At 39.7% G+C, this 17690-nt stretch overlaps 1 protein-coding gene across 2 annotated transcripts; it reads right to left on the bottom strand.

Annotated features, from left to right (window-relative positions):
• Positions 1–157: 157 nt before the first annotated feature.
• LOC116208057 (mitochondrial import inner membrane translocase subunit TIM14-1) lies at positions 158–2551 on the bottom strand. 2 transcript variants are annotated; one of them, XM_031541268.1, is made up of 4 exons: positions 2414–2516; positions 2110–2257; positions 1203–1381; positions 158–755 (listed from the first exon to the last, which is right to left on the bottom strand). In XM_031541268.1, the coding sequence occupies exons 3-4, from the start codon at positions 1361–1363 to the stop codon at positions 599–601; spliced, it is 318 nt and encodes a 105-aa protein (XP_031397128.1). In that variant the 5' UTR covers positions 1364–1381; positions 2110–2257; positions 2414–2516; the 3' UTR covers positions 158–598. The 2 variants fall into 2 exon arrangements, with proteins under 2 accessions (XP_031397128.1, XP_031397127.1); XM_031541267.1 differs by lacking the exon at positions 2110–2257 and having other exon boundaries at positions 2414–2551.
• Positions 2552–17690: the final 15139 nt, after the last annotated feature.

The raw sequence follows: 17690 nt of genomic DNA, 5'->3' as shown, positions 1-17690 counted from the left end.
TGATTCCTGGTGCAAAATCAAATTCCCTGAAGGCTGCAAATCATGGTCGAGACAATAGCTTCTGCTGCTTGTCCAAGAACCGTGAAATAAAGTTGATGAGGATGAAGGAAGAAAAAGCTGAAGAGCGTTACACTCGCCCGGCCTTATAACATACGCATCAGTCTTAAGCCTTATAACATAAATATAAAAAATGAGGATACGCAGGCTCAAATTTTGACTGCAAAGATCACAAAGTTGCTACCTCATACAAGACATTGTTCCATGGGCTCATATTTTGACTGCAAAGATCATAAAGTTTCCATCTCAGATGAGACATTGTTCCATGCGAAGTTCGTAACCAGTCCAGTCGCACCGGCTCAAGCAATTGTTAATCCAGGAATGGGACTATATCCCGAACAATGTAATTAAACGAAAAACGATGCCCTAATCCATTCGTTGGGTTTCAAAAATAATATGAGACTCAACTTTGCATTTCACTCCAAAACTGCCCGTCTCACTCTGGGAGGATCATTTGGAGCGAGATATCATTAGCTTCACTAGCAGCCTGTTGAATTCCATCTCCAATGATAATGACATCACAATAGAAGTTTAAGGATCCTCAGAACGCAGATTCACCGCCTTTGGTTTTTCCAAGCATCACATCTTTCGCTTCGTTGACTTTAGACGCAAGGTAGTGGCTACCCCCTGCATCGGGATGGTTTGCGACCATAACTCTTCTATGTGCTTCTCTCACCTTATCAGCTGGAGTCCTTTCCCTGTGGAGAAGTTCAGAGAACAAGAGCTATCTGAGGAACTGGTTTTTTTTTTTTTTTCTGAGAGAAGGAGCTGAATGAACATAAGCATTGGAGATGGATCATGCATGCATGCCAGCATGTATTGTTACTGCAGAGATGCTGATGTTACCCAGCGAACTTATAGATGATATGAGATTAAATGTTACTATCTGCTGAATTTTGGATATTTAATCTCTAAGTTCGCTCTAGGAACAAAGCATCTTAAGCAGGCCCTACTCAACAAAGCATAATTTTCAAGATCAGATAGCTAAAGCTAATAACAGAAAATACTTAGATAAAATTGTTTTGTTTGTTAGTCATTGCAAAATCTTCCAGCTATTTTACAGAATATAAACAATTCATTCGTGGAGGATGACTTGCAACCTTGGATATAAACAAATCCATATAAAATACGAGATATGCAGTTACCTGACCCCAAGGATTAGAGCCGCTTCTCTTTTTGTCATGACAGGCTGAAAACCACCTTCATAAAATTTGCGCAACTTTGGAGGTCTTGTCTTGAATGCCTGCCATGCCTGTATTCCATATCTACTAGCATAAGCAGCTGCTGCTACTGCAATACCAGCCATCAATGGTGTTGTGACAGCCTGCGACAAAATGTAAACTTTATATAAGTTTCAATCCTGCCCTTGTATTATCAATTCAAGGATCAGCATCCCAATATTTTGGCCAAAGGCAATGAGTGAATCTGCGAGTGAACGAAAGGCCAGAAATGGAACCCGCAAGCACCACAGATGGATTCTTGTATTATTCTACAATGGCTTTGTCAAAGCTATCTCCTAATAAATAAGTTTGTAAACATGTGGAGAACTAACACCTTCTCCAGATAATGCATCCATTACCTAAAGTCCAAACAGAGCCAACCAAGCTCTTTATTCTGCTAATTGGAGGATTCTAAAGACAAACACTCCCGTTGACATTCGTTCTAACATCTAAAACATTTGCCCCTGAGCTCTTTGTATGCCAGACTGCAATTGCTAAGAATCTCAACATAAGATCTCTTAGTAAGCTAATTCTTCACCAATGCATGAATCTATCTGGTACTGCAGACGCCCAATAATCATAATGTCAGAAAGCTCCAACATCACTGTCATAAAAAATACATGTATAAAAGCGATAGAGTGATAGCATAAAGCAATAACAACAAAAACCAAAAAGGCTACGGTGACTAGCCGACAACATCTGGCAATCAGACCTACAAATTCCTCCTAATCACAAAGAATCTCCAGCTAAAAAAGCAATCAATCGATGAACAGATACAATTGCAATAAAAACGTCGAGACATGCTCCAAGTTCACGAATTACAGAAACTAACCCGATCCCAAACAACATGAACAGAACCTCGTCATCACGCATAAACCATCAGCTACGGGAAGTCATTAATCTTCCACCACCTAAACCCAAAGGAGCTTCGACCTTCCACCCTCAGTGGCATCTTCTTGGCAATCAACGACAATTCTCAGCTATACACAGCAATTGGTAAACCAGAAAATGAAAACCTAAAACTAGGAAAACACCCCAAATTCGATCAGGATTGGGAAGAAACCAATCAGACAACAGGGAGACGACATCCATCGGGACGATAGAGCTGAACAGGGGCAAAGGAGCACAGCACTCACCATCAGAGAGGAGAGGCGACGACGTTCACAGGTATTCTCGCGGGCTGTTTGCCTCGTCGGTGGTTAGGGCTTTTATTCCCGCTTGTATTTTATTCGCGCTCAATATAAATACGCCTATAAATATCTTTATATATATATATATATATATATAATAAGGAGCTGCTGTGGGATTAAATCAGACAAGAGAACAACGCGCCTGCGCTACGCGCGGATAAAAACAAAGAGATAAAAATACAGATGTCTTGAAAGATTAATTAAAATATATGAAATACTGTAAAATAAATTATAGAAAGAGGAATTAAACTATCAAGAGAATATTCCTGTATTGTATGAGTAACTTGATAGTTTTTTTGGTAAATTAGCTACTTGATAGTTAATATTTAGGTATATCTCTAATGGTCATTAACGGAGGTGTCAAAATTTTTTGTGAAAGGAATTTGTTGAGAATTGTGTCTTGAATTTTGATCTATTTTGTTTCCTATTTTGTAGAATCAAATACCTTTCTTTTGGTTAGGTAATATCTTAAGAATATCGTATTTTGAGATATTATTGATAGAGATTATAGGGAATATTATGTTGAGAGAGAATCGGATCTATATATGTATGTATCAAGAGTTTTGATGTAAAGTACATGAGAGCATTTAGAGAGTGATAGTATTTATGAGATGGAATATCTATTCATGGATAGGGTTTATTTGTGGTAAGATGTTGTGCTTGCGTGAGACGCACTTGTATTGAATGTTTCCTTCAAACGTTTCCACCGCGTATGAGGGTTTATCACATATATCTTGTGTGTAATTTTTTCTTGCTTCAACATTATCTTAGTTGGTTATTGAGTTGACTCCCAACATAATTTTTGTCTGTATTGTGTCTTTTTTTGGTAAACTTGATATTTTATTTTTTATCTCTATTAAAAAATTAGGAGGAAGTTATGGGGCAGTTAAGAGGGAGTTTAGAGAGGAAGTTATGGGGAAAAGAAAGAGAGGAAGTCAAGAGTGAAAATAGAAAGAAATGAAAGGAGAAAATGCTAGTTCCACGGGGCGTAACGGAAGCGAAAAATGAACAGAAATTCAAAATTTCATACCCGTGAAACTAATTCCAAGACCTACTAGAAGAATAAGAGTAAATAAAAACGTACCTGGAATATTTAAAGTTGTCGACCGAGCGTCCCACGCGTGACGCCTCTACTGGAATCCACACCGACTTTGTCGACGAGTCTTCGAGATCGGCGGTGCTAGCGACCAACACTCGAAAGAAACACCGATGCGACACCCGAAATTTTCAGACTAATGGACCTAATTTGAGTTGAACAATTCAACCCAAAATATATATATTTTATATGCACACATATATGCACGTACATATATATATTAGCATATATATATAATATGTGTGCGCTTTTATATATAAGCATATATATATAATCATGCTTACTGCCCCTTTTTATAAGCAATATGGGGGGGTGAAGATGAAATCCCAACCGATGTGGGATTTAGGGAATTAAGGTTCCCTTATGACATGTGTCCTTACACATGTTAATCCACATAAAAGCCATGTGTCACCATATTAATCGTGCATCAATTTGGTCCATTTAATCTAATAAATCGAGTCTAATTAATCGACAAATTTAATCTCATTAAATATCCAATTAATTAGTCGCACCATAAATCATCTAATCTCTATTAGATGATTTTATTGTTTCAAAATATCTCGTCAATTTAGTCGTAGTGTGTGACCCTGTAGGTTCCCAATTACGTTGACAGTAATATCAAAATCTCTATTTCAATATTACAAACAGTGAGTGGCATCTAGCAATGCATCACTGTTACTCAAGTAATCGGAAAGTCAATTTCTCGACGAACCTTGTGACCTCCGTTACCGTGTAATATAATCCCTTTGTCCTCTATATCTCTATTGAGCCCAAGGCATGGTCGATGACATCCTTGTATGGCTCAATATCTCTTTTTCTTGGTTTACCTGGTAAGTCTATCAGAACAAATGAGCTCGATATCATTATATCGACTCATTTGGGTATGCATACACTTTTAGACTTAACCACCAAGTGGCCGTGAGATATCGCTCCCGTTTCGTAGGAGGGACAAATCCTATCTTGATCACTCACATTCCTCTCCATGCTCTGTGGTATACCCAATAACTGTCTTTATAACCATCCTGTTACAGTGGCGTTTAACAGTATCAAAGTATATGACATTACATGTAGGAATCTATGGTGACCTCAAGTCAAAGGACCATTACACTATAGTCACTTTGAGATATGCTAATGACAGTCACGTAACAACCCATGTAGCAATCTCATGGCGGATCAGTCCTATACACATTACTCTTAATGTATACATGTGGTGTGATTTGATATCTCCATATCCATGACCTATGAGATTTGATCATCAATCAACACTTACACTAATCTAACCGTATTATCGTTGTCCTAATTAACGATAATACTTTGACTATGGACATTTAGGAATAATGTTCAGTAATTATAGGATCTCACAATCAAGTCACACTTGATGCCTATTGAACCAACTATTCCAAGGACATTATTGTGTAAAATCATATTTAGCGCAATCTACACAATAACAGATATGCCTCGTTTTATAATGAAATAGATATCATATTACAAAACTGATTATAGATTGCCTCTAGGGCATACACCAATTCCCAACAATCTCCCACTTGCACTAGAGCCAATCTGGCACATGTCTTATGCCAATAGATCTAGTGTGAGCCTCGTGCTTGCGCTGCACAAGAGGCTTCGTAAGTGGATCTGCGAGATTCTCATCTGTTGGTATTCTGCATATCTTCACATCTCCTCTGTCGATGATCTCGCGAATGAGATGGAAGCGCCTGAGTATATGTTTGGATCGCTGGTGAGAGTTCCTTAGCTTGCGCAATGGCTCCATTGTTGTCACAATAGAGATCCACTGGGTCTGCGATGCTAGGAACCACAACAAGTTCTGTCACGAACTTCTTGATCCAAACGGCCTCTTTTGCAGCGTTAGAGGCAACAATATACTCGGCCTCTGTGGTAGAATCGGCTACTGTCTCCTGTTTGGAACTCTTCCAACTCACAGCACCTCCATTCAGGCAGAACACATACCCTGACTGCGATCTACTGTCGTCCTTATCGGTCTGGAAGCTAGCATCGGTGTAACCTCTTACAACGAGCTCTTCTTCGCCTCCATATACCAAAAACATCTCCTTAGTCCTTCGTAAGTACTTAAGGATGTTCTTTACTGCAATCCAGTGTCTTTCACCTGGATCTGATTGGTATCGACTCGTCATACTCAAAGCATACGAGACATCTGATCGAGTGCATAACATAGCATACATGATAGATCCAATAGCTGACGCATATGGAATCCTATTCATTCTGTCCCTCTCCTCTCGAGTAGAAGGACTCTGAGCCTTCGAAAGGCTTATGCCATGTAACATAGGCAGCGACCCTTTCTTAGAATCCTGCATGCTAAAGCGCCGAAGCACTTTATCTATGTATACACTCTGACTTAGGCCAAGCAGTCTCTTGGATCTATCTCTATAGATCCTAATACCTAGCACGTAGGTAGCTTCGCCTAAGTCCTTCATAGAGAAACACCTTCCCAACCAAGTCTTCACAGACTGTAGGGAAGGAATGTCATTCCCAATCAGAAGTATGTCGTCTACATACAACACCAGGAAGATTACTACGCTCCCACTAACCTTCTTGTAAACACAGGGTTCATCTTCATTCTTGATGAAACCAAACTCTTTGATTGCATCATCAAAACGAAGATTCCAGCTCCTAGAAGCTTGCTTCAGTCCATAAATAGACCGTTGTAGCTTACAAACCTTTCCGGCACAATGTGGATCGACAAAACCCTCAGGTTGTGTCATAAACACATCCTCGAGGAGCTTCCCGTTCAGGAAAGCAGTTTTGACATCCATTTGCCAGATCTCATAATCATAATAAGCTGCAATTGCAAGCAAGATCCTGATGGATTTAAGCATAGCTACCGGGGAAAAGGTTTCGTCATAGTCAACACCATGAACTTGTTTGAAACCTTTTGCCACAAGTCGGCCCTTAAAGGTAATCACATTACCGTCCATGTCAGTCTTCTTCTTGAAGACCCACTTACACCCAATGGGTTTTGCCCCTTCAGGTGGATCAACCAAAGTCCATACTTGGTTAGTGTACATGGACTCCATCTCAAATCTCATGGCCTCCAGCTATTTCTCAGAGTCTGGGCCTATTACGGCTTCCGCATAGGTTGTAGGCTTATCATTATCTATGAGCAATACGTCATTGTCTTGAGTCACGAGAAATCCATATCTCTCGGGCTCATGACGTATCCTACTAGACCTACGTGGCTCCTGTGTCACCTGTGTAGAAGATTGTGCCACAACAACTTGTGGTACTTGTTCTGCAACATCGCCCGTCGATTGGTCAATGTCATTTTGTGGTAGAAATTCCCCAAGTTCTAATTTCCTCCCACTAGTTCCTTTGGAGAGAAACTCTTTCTCAAGGAATACCGCAGTTCGAGCGACAAACACTTTGCCCTCGATGGGATTATAGAAATAGTATCCTCGAGTTTCCTTAGGATACCCCACGAAATAACATTTGTCCGATTTAGGGCCAAGCTTATCCGAAGACAATCTCTTCACATAAGCTTCGCAACCCCATATTTTTAGAAAAGACATCTTGGGACGTTTCCCATACCACATCTCATATGGTGTCCTTTCAACTGATTTCGACGGAGCATTGTTTAATATGAGAGCAGCTGTCTGTAGAGCATATCCCCAGAAGGAGTCAGATAAGTTTGCATGACTCATCAAAGATCGAACCATATCTAATAAAGTTCGATTTCTCCTCTCAGCTACACCATTCCATTGTGGTGTTCCAGGTGGAGTCAGTTGAGATAAAATCCCACACTGTTTAAGATAGTCAGCGAACTCATAGCTCAAATATTCACCTCCTCGATCTGATCGAAGAACTTTAATGCTCTTACCCAACTGATTCTCCACTTCATTCTTAAATTCTTTGAACTTTTCAAAGGATTCAGATTTGTGTTTCATCAAAAACACATATCAAAATCTACTGAAATCATCAGTAAATGTAATGAAGTAGAGATACACACCTCTAGCAAGCTTGTTCACTGGTCCACATACATCGGTATGTATGAGAGCCAAAAGATCACTAGCTCGCTCACCTTTTCCGGTAAAATGGGCCTTAGTCATTTTCCCCATTAAGCAAGGTTCGCATGTCTCGATCGATTCTAAATCAAACAAGTCCAGTAATCCATCCTTATGGAGTCTAGAGATGCGATTCTCGCTAATATGGCCTAAACGACAATGCCAGAGGTAAGTCGGGTTCGAATCATTAGATTTGAGCCGTTTGGTTTCCACATTATAAATAGACGTATCTAGATCAAGAACATACAGACCATTACTTAAATGTGCACTGCCATAATATACATCATTCATGTACATAGAACAACACTTGTTCTTTACAGTGAAACAAAATCCCTTCTTGTCCAAACAAGAAACAGATATTATATTTCTACTAATAGCAGGTACATAATAACAGTCGTTAAGATCTAATACAAGCCCAGTAGGTAAAACTAGGTGATAAGTCCCTACAGTTAATGTAGCAACTCTTGCTCCATTTCCAACTCGTAGGTCCACCTCGCCCTTTGCCAACGATCTACTGTTCTTTAGGTCCTGCATATTTCCACAAATATGAGCACCACACCCGGTATCTAATACCCAAGATGTAGAAGTAGTAGATACATTGATCTCTATAACATGGATACCTGAAGTAGAAGTCTCACTTCCCTTCTTCTTCTTCAACTCCTCTAGGTATACCTTACAATTCCGCTTCCAATGTCCAGTGTTGCCACAATGGAAGCAGTAATCATTCTTTGCCACCTTGGCTTTAGGCTTCAACGCACCCAAATCATACTTGGATGCACCTTTAGCCCTCTGGCCTTTACTCTTGCCCTTGCCCTTTCTTTTGGTCCCCTGGACCATTAGAACAGACGTCCCCTTACTGATATCATGCTCAGCTGTTCTCAACATGTTAAGCAGTTCAAGCAATGGTTTATTGTAGTCATTCATATTATAGCTCATGATGAACTGACTATAACTGCTGGGCAGCGACTGTAGGACTAAATCTGTGGCCAACTCTTGACCCAGAGGAAATCCCAGTCTTCCCAGAGTCTCGACGTACCCAATCATCTTGAGTACATGAAGACCCACCGGGCTACCCTCAGTCAACCTTGCCTGAAAAAGTGCTTTAGAGATCTCGAATCTCTCATGTCGGGCCTGCTCTTGATAGAGCTGCCTGAGATGCACGATCATATCGTACGCCTTCATGTTCTCGTGTTGCTTCTGAAGCTCCGAGTCCATGGTGACTAACATGAGACATCCGACGTTTACGGCATCATCATGATGCTTACTATAAGCATCTTTCTCAGCTTGGGGGGCATCGTCAGGCGGTGGCGCAAGAAGAGGTTGCTCTAAGACATATAGCTTCTTTTCTTGGGTGAGAACAATTCTCAAGTTTCGATACCAACCAAGGAAATTATTCCCTGACAGTTTGTCCTTATCAAGGACGGATCGCAAACAGAAAGTACTAGAAGTGCTCCCTGCCATGGTAACTACCATAGAAATATACAAAATAAGTATTATGACACAACAATATTTAATGAGGACTTTATAAATATTGCTCCCACTATTTATATCAAATCAATGACCCTCAACATTGATTCAGAGAATATCATTCTCATAGTAGCTCAAGATCCATATCTCACCAAGCTCTGAGTCAGCGAGGGCTGATTCACCCAGAACTAGCTATTTAGGTAGGGAACTCACTTTCCCAATTGCATCACATGCAACTCTTGATTAGTTGAGTGAATAACTCCTTATTCAAATCTATCTTATAGATCGATGCCCAACTACATGCCTCTGAACTCCTAATCCTATTAGGCTTGCTCAGTTAAGTCCGACCCACTTGTCAGCACCCAATTTTGGTCCACCGGCTCCAAAGGGGCAAAATCGCCGTTTTTACCACTCGTGAGGGAAATATTTCCGATTAATTACTCGAGTATTCACGACTTTTTAGGACATTTTTGGAAATAGCAATTTGCCTAATTTAACACTAATTTTATTTGGGACATTTTCGAATTTCGCGTACATCGACGTCAATTTTCAAAATTCGGGACAAAATTCGAGATTGAAAATAAATTCATCGCACAATATCGATCAGCGAATTTTTCTGAACACGATGGCAATCTCGAATTATTTTTTCGACGTCCGATCAAGAAGATGGAATTTTCAATTTATACGCGCGTAAAAAAAAAAAAGGTCAAACGGTCAAAGTCTGACAACTTTGACCGTTGACCAGGCCCCCCTCCCCCCATTTTCCTGTTCTTCTTCTTCATCGTTTCTTCTTCTTCCTGTCTTCTTCTTCTTTTCTTTTTCTTTTCTTTCTTCTTCTTCTTCTTCCTCCTGGCAGGGACGGACCGGTCTCGGGACCTCTGCTGCCGCTGCGCCCGAGCCTGCCTGCCGCACGCCAACCCCTATGCGCACGCGACTCCTCGAACACGCAAACGCACTCTCTCTCTCTCTCTCTCTCTCTCTCTCTCTCTCGGTTTTTCTTTTCGGACAAAAACCCGCAGCTCGTCCGGGGGAATGGGGGGGGGAGCTCACAGACAAAAAGATCCCGGAGCTCACAGACAAAGAAGACCCGGAAACCTCCAGCTCGCCTACGACCGAGAAATCCACAGCTCGACGATTTTTCGAAAAATCTCTCAGCCCCTCAGCCCAGAAACCAGGCCAAACAAGGCCAAACCAATCCCGTTTTCCGGCGACCGCCACCCAACCCGATCCAAACTTGACCAAACATCATATCCCACATGCATTCGACCTCCTGAGTCCATTTCCGATGTTAGTTTTGTGATTTGAAGCTTCCAGCTTGCCAAAATCGCCCTGTCCAGAGGACATATTCACGGTTTTCCCGGGCTTCCTCGACATTTCCACCACCTCACGACTATGGCAAGTCGTGCCATCATTTCCTAAGGGTTCCTCATGACCCTCACTCTCCCCCGTGACGAGGTGGTCACGTGCCGAGAGCCGCTCAACCGCGCACCACCGCCATTTCTCTCTTTTCTCCTTTTACAGATTTTTCCAGTTTTTACCGGTTTTCTTTGCATCTCTCAGGCAAATAGACATGTCTAATCTTCATGAAACCACTGCAGGCACGATCCTCAGTCAGTTAGGATTCCAATGCCGCCGACCTTGCCTCAAAATTCCATCGGAAGCCTCCGTGGCGACGTCCGACCCGACTTGTGCCAGTCGGGTCTGTTCCTCTGGTCGTCTTTTCTGATCCGAACTTTGAAGGGACGTACAGGTCAGCTCGAGTTGAATCTCGCTACGAGCCACCTATCACCGTGCTCCTCAGTCCGTTAGGAGTCCAATGCCACCGACCTTGCCTCAAAATTCCATCGGGAGCCTCCGTGGCGACGTCCGACCCGACTTGTGCCAGTCGGGCCTGTCCACCCTTCCAGTCGGGTCTGTTGCAACCATTCGGGTCTGTTCAAGCCAAAACAGCCCAAACCCGACTCGGCAACGGTCCAGCCCGACTCTTGAAGGCCCCATCCCGCATCTCGGGACTAGCCCATTATTTCTCTGTTGCAGGTCCAGCCCAGTCGGCCCAGTCCGCCAACTTCGGCCCAGCCATCCTTTTCGCAGCCCAATCTTCCATTCGGCCCAGTCCACACCATCGGAGTTCGGCCCAATCCAGCTCAGGCCGGCCCAATACTGTTCAGACCGGCCCGGTCAAACTCGCCCAGCATATCTTTGACTTTTTTTTATTTACAGAATCACCCCTCAACTTTCCGAACTAGGTAAATTCTCAACTTAGTGGCATGATTAGGGCTCATTCCCTGAATATTATTGCTTTCTTGATAGATATAATGTGCAGTGTATGTTCTTGAGTCGCGTGGGTGATCGTTTGTCTCCGAACTCAATTTTACAAACTTTCTGTTTTGTCACATTTCAGTCCAGAAGAAGTATTTTTATTTTCTTAAGATTTGCCCCGAATTTCAAAATCATTTTCAATCAAGCCCCGGTCACTTTATCATTTTTCAATCAGTCCTTGAATTTTCCAGAATTGTTCTAGCATTCCAAGAAACTTTCCGAGTTGTTTCAGTTTAGTCCTCGGGCCTCTTTTTTTTTTTATCTTTCAGATCAGTCCTGATTTTCAATTTCATTTCAAATAAGTCCTAGGGCATTTTCAGTAAATGTTTACACAGTCCCAATTTTTAGAATTTTCAAATCAGTCCTCATCTTTTAGAATTTTCAGATCAGTCCCTGAACCTTTCTGAATTTGCAAATCAGTCCCTGAACTCTTCTGAATTTATAAACCAGTCCCTGTACTTTTCTGAATCTTCAAACCAATCCCTGAACTTTTCGAATTTTCAAATCCGTCCCTGTTCTTTAAAATTATCCAAATCCGTCTGCGAACATTTTTCCAAAGATATCCAATCGCTTTTCCTACTTGGATTCCCCACCGATAACGCATACGTCTCATTTAAATAATTTTGTTTATGTAATTATATGTATGCAACATGATAATACGTGCTCTTTGCAACATGTACTTTTCTGTTATTTGCTGTATTCATCGCGGTTCAAGCCTGAACTCATAGGAAACGATATCACGGGGTCCAACGCCCATGCACGTTGAGAGCGCGCAACCCGAGTGCGGCATCGGGTCTTGCCTCGACTCAACGTCCCAATCTTAGTGATGTCTAAATGGAAAGACAACTCGGATAGGATGAATGAGTCGTGGTCAGGACATGACCCGGGAGCTCGACCTGTCCCACGGCTGTCTCAAGAGTCAAACGATTCTTCAGTTATCCGTCGGTCCGGTCGGACCCGACCACCGGCTCCATGAGCCCGCGTTGCATTATTTTTTATTTCGGTCCTTCAAGACTCACGGCATGCACGAGAGGAATATTTGGCTTGATGCAAATCAACCGGGTCCAAAACACAGTACAAGCGTCTGTATCTTCATTTATGCAAGCATACCTGTATTTTCATTCGGTCAATGTAAGGATCCCGGTTGATAAGCAGAAAAGGCCTGAGAGTGCTTACGAATTTACGGTGTCAAAACGGGCGAGTCAAGTGCAACCTTAAATCACACGGTAAATAAACAAAACGGCAAGCCTAGCAAGCTAGAGTACCGAAAGGGCGTGCGGGATGTAGGCCCGCACGTAATAGAACCCCCGAATTCGGAATTTTCGGTTCCGCATGATCATTGCCTTAGCATTTAGGTGTACCCCGTACCCCTAGACCCGGGCGACTCAACGGCCCTCGACCTACGGGTCGTAAACAGTAAGTGGCGACTCCTTCTCACGTGCGTTCGTCGCGCGTCCCCGGGAAGGTGGACACTCCCAAGCCGCGTTCCAATGAGGCTTCGCGCATTGCGTGCCCCGACGAGACGAAATTCGGGTGCGCACACCACTGGTAAACACAACGTCTTACTAGGATAGATAAGGGCATCCTGCGAAGGCAAGGTCTACACACTCATCGATCTTGGTCTTGATGAGCGTTACACGGTAGAAGGATATGGACTTAATATTTTGAGGGATTTGATTAACATTTAATCGATCTCACTATACACTATTATGTAACTATTACATAATAGTCCACACGTATAACTATTATACTAACACAACTAGGACATAGTCCATGTCTAACAGTCATGCACCGCAAATATCAAACATAATCATACCAGTACCAAGCATAAAATCATATTTTATGCTATTATCTACTCAGATTCTAACTAGCTAGGCTCTGATACCAATTGCTAGTTCCACGGGGCGCAACGGAAGCGAAAAATGAACAGAAATTCAAAATTTCCTACCCGTGAAACTAATTCCAAGACCTACTAGAAGAATAAGAGTAAATAAAAACGTACCTGGAATATTTAAAGTTGTCGACCGAGCGTCCCACGCGTGACGCCTCTACTGGAATCCACACCGACTTTGTCGACGAGTCTTCGAGATCGGCGGTGCTAGCGACCAACACTCGAAAGAAACACCGATGCGACACCCGAAATTTTCGGACTAATAGACCTAATTTGAGTTGAACAATTCAACCCAAAATATATATATTTTATATGCACACATATATGCACGTACATATATATATTAGCATATATATATAATATGTGTGCGCTTTTATATATAAGCATATATATATAATCATGCTTACTGCCCCTTTTTATAAGCAATATGGGGGGGTGAAGATGAAATCCCAACCGATGTGGGATTTAGGGAATTAAGGTTCCCTTATGACATGTGTCCTTACACATGTTAATCCACATAAAAGCCATGTGTCACCATATTAATCGTGCATCAATTTGGTCCATTTAATCTAATAAATCGAGTCTAATTAATCGACAAATTTAATCTCATTAAATATCCAATTAATTAGTCGCACCATAAATCATCTAATCTCTATTAGATGATTTTATTGTTTCAAAATATCTCGTCAATTTAGTCGTAGTGTGTGACCCTGTAGGTTCCCAATTACGTTGACAGTAATATCAAAATCTCTATTTCAATATTACAAACAGTGAGTGGCATCTAGCAATGCATCACTGTTACTCAAGTAATCGGAAAGTCAATTTCTCGACGAACCTTGTGATCTCCGTTACCGTGTAATATAATCCCTTTGTCCTCTATATCTCTATTGAGCCCAAGGCATGGTCGATGACATCCTTGTATGGCTCAATATCTCTTTTTCTTGGTTTACCGGGTAAGTCTATCAAAACAAATGAGCTCGATATCATTATATCGACTCATTTGGGTATGCATACACTTTTAGACTTAACCACCAAGTGGCCGTGAGATATCGCTCCCGTTTCGTAGGAGGGACAAATCCTATCTTGATCACTCACATTCCTCTCCATGCTCTGTGGTATACCCAATAACTGTCTTTATAACCATCCTGTTACAGTGGCGTTTGACAGTATCAAAGTATATGACATTACATGTAGGAATCTATGGTGACCTCAAGTCAAAGGACCATTACACTATAGTCACTTTGAGATATGCTAATGACAGTCACGTAACAACCCATGTAGCAATCTCATGGCGGATCAGTCCTATACACATTACTCTTAATGTATACATGTGATGTGATTTGATATCTCCATATCCATGACCTATGAGATTTGATCATCAATCAACACTTACACTAATCTAACCGTATTATCGTTGTCCTAATTAACGATAATACTTTGATTATGGACATTTAGGAATAATGTTCAGTAATTATAGGATCTCACAATCAAGTCACACTTGATGCCTATTGAACCTACTATTCCAAGGACATTATTGTGTAAAATCATATTTAGCGCAATCTACACAATAACAGATATGCCTCGTTTTATAATGAAATAGATATCATATTACAAAACTGATTATAGATTGCCTCTAGGGCATACACCAATTCCCAACAGAAAAAAGGGACATATGAGTAGTGGTTAGTTACTTGTAATTTTACGATTTTATTCCTAATTTAATGGTTGTTATGGGTTAATATCGAAAATGAAAAGTGAGATGAAAGTTCTTCTCTGACTTTATATATTAGTATAGATAATCTCATAATGCTTGCATTACTAAATGGATATTTCTTAGGATTTTGAGTTTTTAAATAATTTTTATCGATTTTCTAATATTGCGGAATAAAATTTTCTTGAATTTTTAAATTAATTTATGTGGATTTTTGACTTTTAATAATGTTTAATGAATTACAAATGGTAAATTGTGAGACCTCATTGAATTTTTAAACTAAAATATTTAATGGACAAAAGATATTAAATTCCATTGGATACTAGTACTACTCCATAAGATAAGTAAGTGGAAAATAAAAAGCAAAAGCTTTTTTTTTTGTCTTCTTAGTCTTCGACATAAGAAAGGAATATTCGAACCACTTCTTTTTATTTTTACACTATTTTGCAGACCAAGGACTCAATCGTATTAGATATTTGTTTTTCAAATAATTTTAATTGATTTTTAAATAATATACTTAATTTTGAATCTTATAAAAGATTTTGATTGAAAAAATTACTCGCTTGACTCGTCGGGGATTTAGATTGGAATGTCTATATAGTATTCTTTGTAATACGTTATAAAATGGAAGTACCACACAAGCGTTTCAGTTCTCGAGTATCGCTGAATAAAATTTTCTCAACCTTTTGTGTTTTTTATTAATATTTAATGAATATCAAATTATAATTAAAAATAAACCTAAATTATTAGAACTTCACGATTTGTGCTTATATATACTGAGGAAATTCAATGAAAATTATTTTTTACTATATTTAAGAAAAAGAAGAAATTCTATTTTTTTTCCCTTTTAAGAGACTGTACTATTTTAAATTATGAAATACGAAAGCCAAATACTTAAAATTGATGCAATGTAACAATTTTGATTATTGTAAATTTCTTTTTTTCGTTAATATCGCTCGTAAACTGAATTAATCATAATTGTCGAAACATTCTATAGTTTTGAAGGGAGTTCTTGATTACAGAACAATAACTAGGATAACTCCCGTGCTTGGGGGTGATGTTTTTATTTATGATCGTAATAAATTAATTTGAATTTTCTTTTAATAATCGTGTTTGAGTATGGGATGGATTTTGACATTTCGTTCAGCTTAAAAAATCCTTGAAGGGCCAATCCCAGTCCGGATCCCGGGCCTCCCATGGACCGAATAGTGCCACAACGAAACTGTAATAAATTGTAAGTCGACTGGAAATGCCTATAAAGTACATGTGGTTATGGATGTTAGTTATATTGGTTGACACTGCTCGCATAAACCCTTCAAAACATATGATAATGATACAATCCTTTAATCAATTGTACCAGAACGATACGACTACTAAAGAGAAAAAAATATCCCTATTTATTATGAGAATTCTTTTATCATATCACTGGATTGATAACGATATAATCCTTTAATTGCAGTTTCTTCTCTTAATTTTAAAACATTTTCCTTCTAAAAAAATCTCTCACCTACCTCTTTTATGAGACCCTTTTTTCCGCTATTTTCTAATTTTATCCCTTTTTAAATTTATGAATAACAAAAAAAGGAAATTGTGAAATGGCATACTAATATAAAGAGACAAAATAATTAACATAAGGATAATTGCAGTCGAGTGATTGCAGGTAAATGAGATGGTAATTGTGTGCACTAGTTATTATTATTCATAAGACAAACCACAAAGTAATAATACTGCACTGATCACCGGTTATTATTATTGACTGCTTCTCGTACGCCATGACCCCAAAAAAAAAAAAAATTCGTTCACGATTTAGACACGATTGGCTTCGGCTAGCATACTTTTCACCTGTCTTCGATAACACCACTTTTCTTCTCCTCCTCAAAAAATGGGACTCCCATAAACTCTGCTATCTTCTTCAAATTCCCGACATTATCGTCTTTCGACTACTTGTATTTTAGGAATAACACCTTATCGAGCCTCGTCAAGCTCTCGTTCCAGCAGTCCAACGTATGGGTCCAAACAGGCCTGGACATATCAGTCCCGCTGCATTTGATATATATAAACTCTTGGCTGAATTTGAAATGAAGAAACTTCAAACACAAATTGAAAACAATTAACTAAAGGAGAACGGAAATACAAATCAACCAATCGATTATAATACATAAAAGCTGAGTTCATTACTTAATCCTCAACTTATGGTTGATCATCTTTTCTCATGCTTGGAGAATTCGACTTTAAAGTGGGAATTCATGTATTTGTCCATTTTTATAATAATACGTCATAAGTACATTATCTCTAATCTACTTATGTAGAATACCGAGAAAATAAAGAACTACAATTAAATAAATTATATTATATAGAAACTAAGCAGCGATGTTGTCGGGATGATTGATCATCTTTTTGTATGTTCGGAGAATTTAATTATAAATTAGAAATTCATATATTTGTCCATTTTTATATTAAGAAGTTTCTAGTATATTGTCTCAAATCTACTAATGGCTGATTGTTTCTTTAAAAAATATGCATCAATTGGGTAATCAGCCCAATGAAGATAAGGAACACCTTTTTGTCTCAAACTCCTTATAAATATAAGGGGTTTTTACCTAAAATGGTCCATAATTTGTCCGTTTTGTCAAATCTATCATATGCTTTTTGTTTGGTCAAATCTATATCATGATTTACTTTTTGCATCAAATCTATCCCGG

The sequence above is a fragment of the Punica granatum genome, chromosome 5 (assembly GCF_007655135.1).
Source record: "Punica granatum isolate Tunisia-2019 chromosome 5, ASM765513v2, whole genome shotgun sequence".
In the NCBI taxonomy this organism is placed as follows: Eukaryota; Viridiplantae; Streptophyta; class Magnoliopsida; order Myrtales; family Lythraceae; genus Punica; species Punica granatum.
The sequence above is the reverse complement of the archived record's forward strand: the minus strand, read 5'-3'. Positions and strand labels throughout refer to the sequence as shown.

Coding starts and splice junctions, on each gene's coding strand:
- LOC116208057 (XM_031541267.1), bottom strand. Junction 756..1,202: donor GCTCTAATCCTTGGGGTCAG/GTAACTGCATAT, acceptor ACTTCTCCACAG/GGAAAGGACTCCAGCTGATA.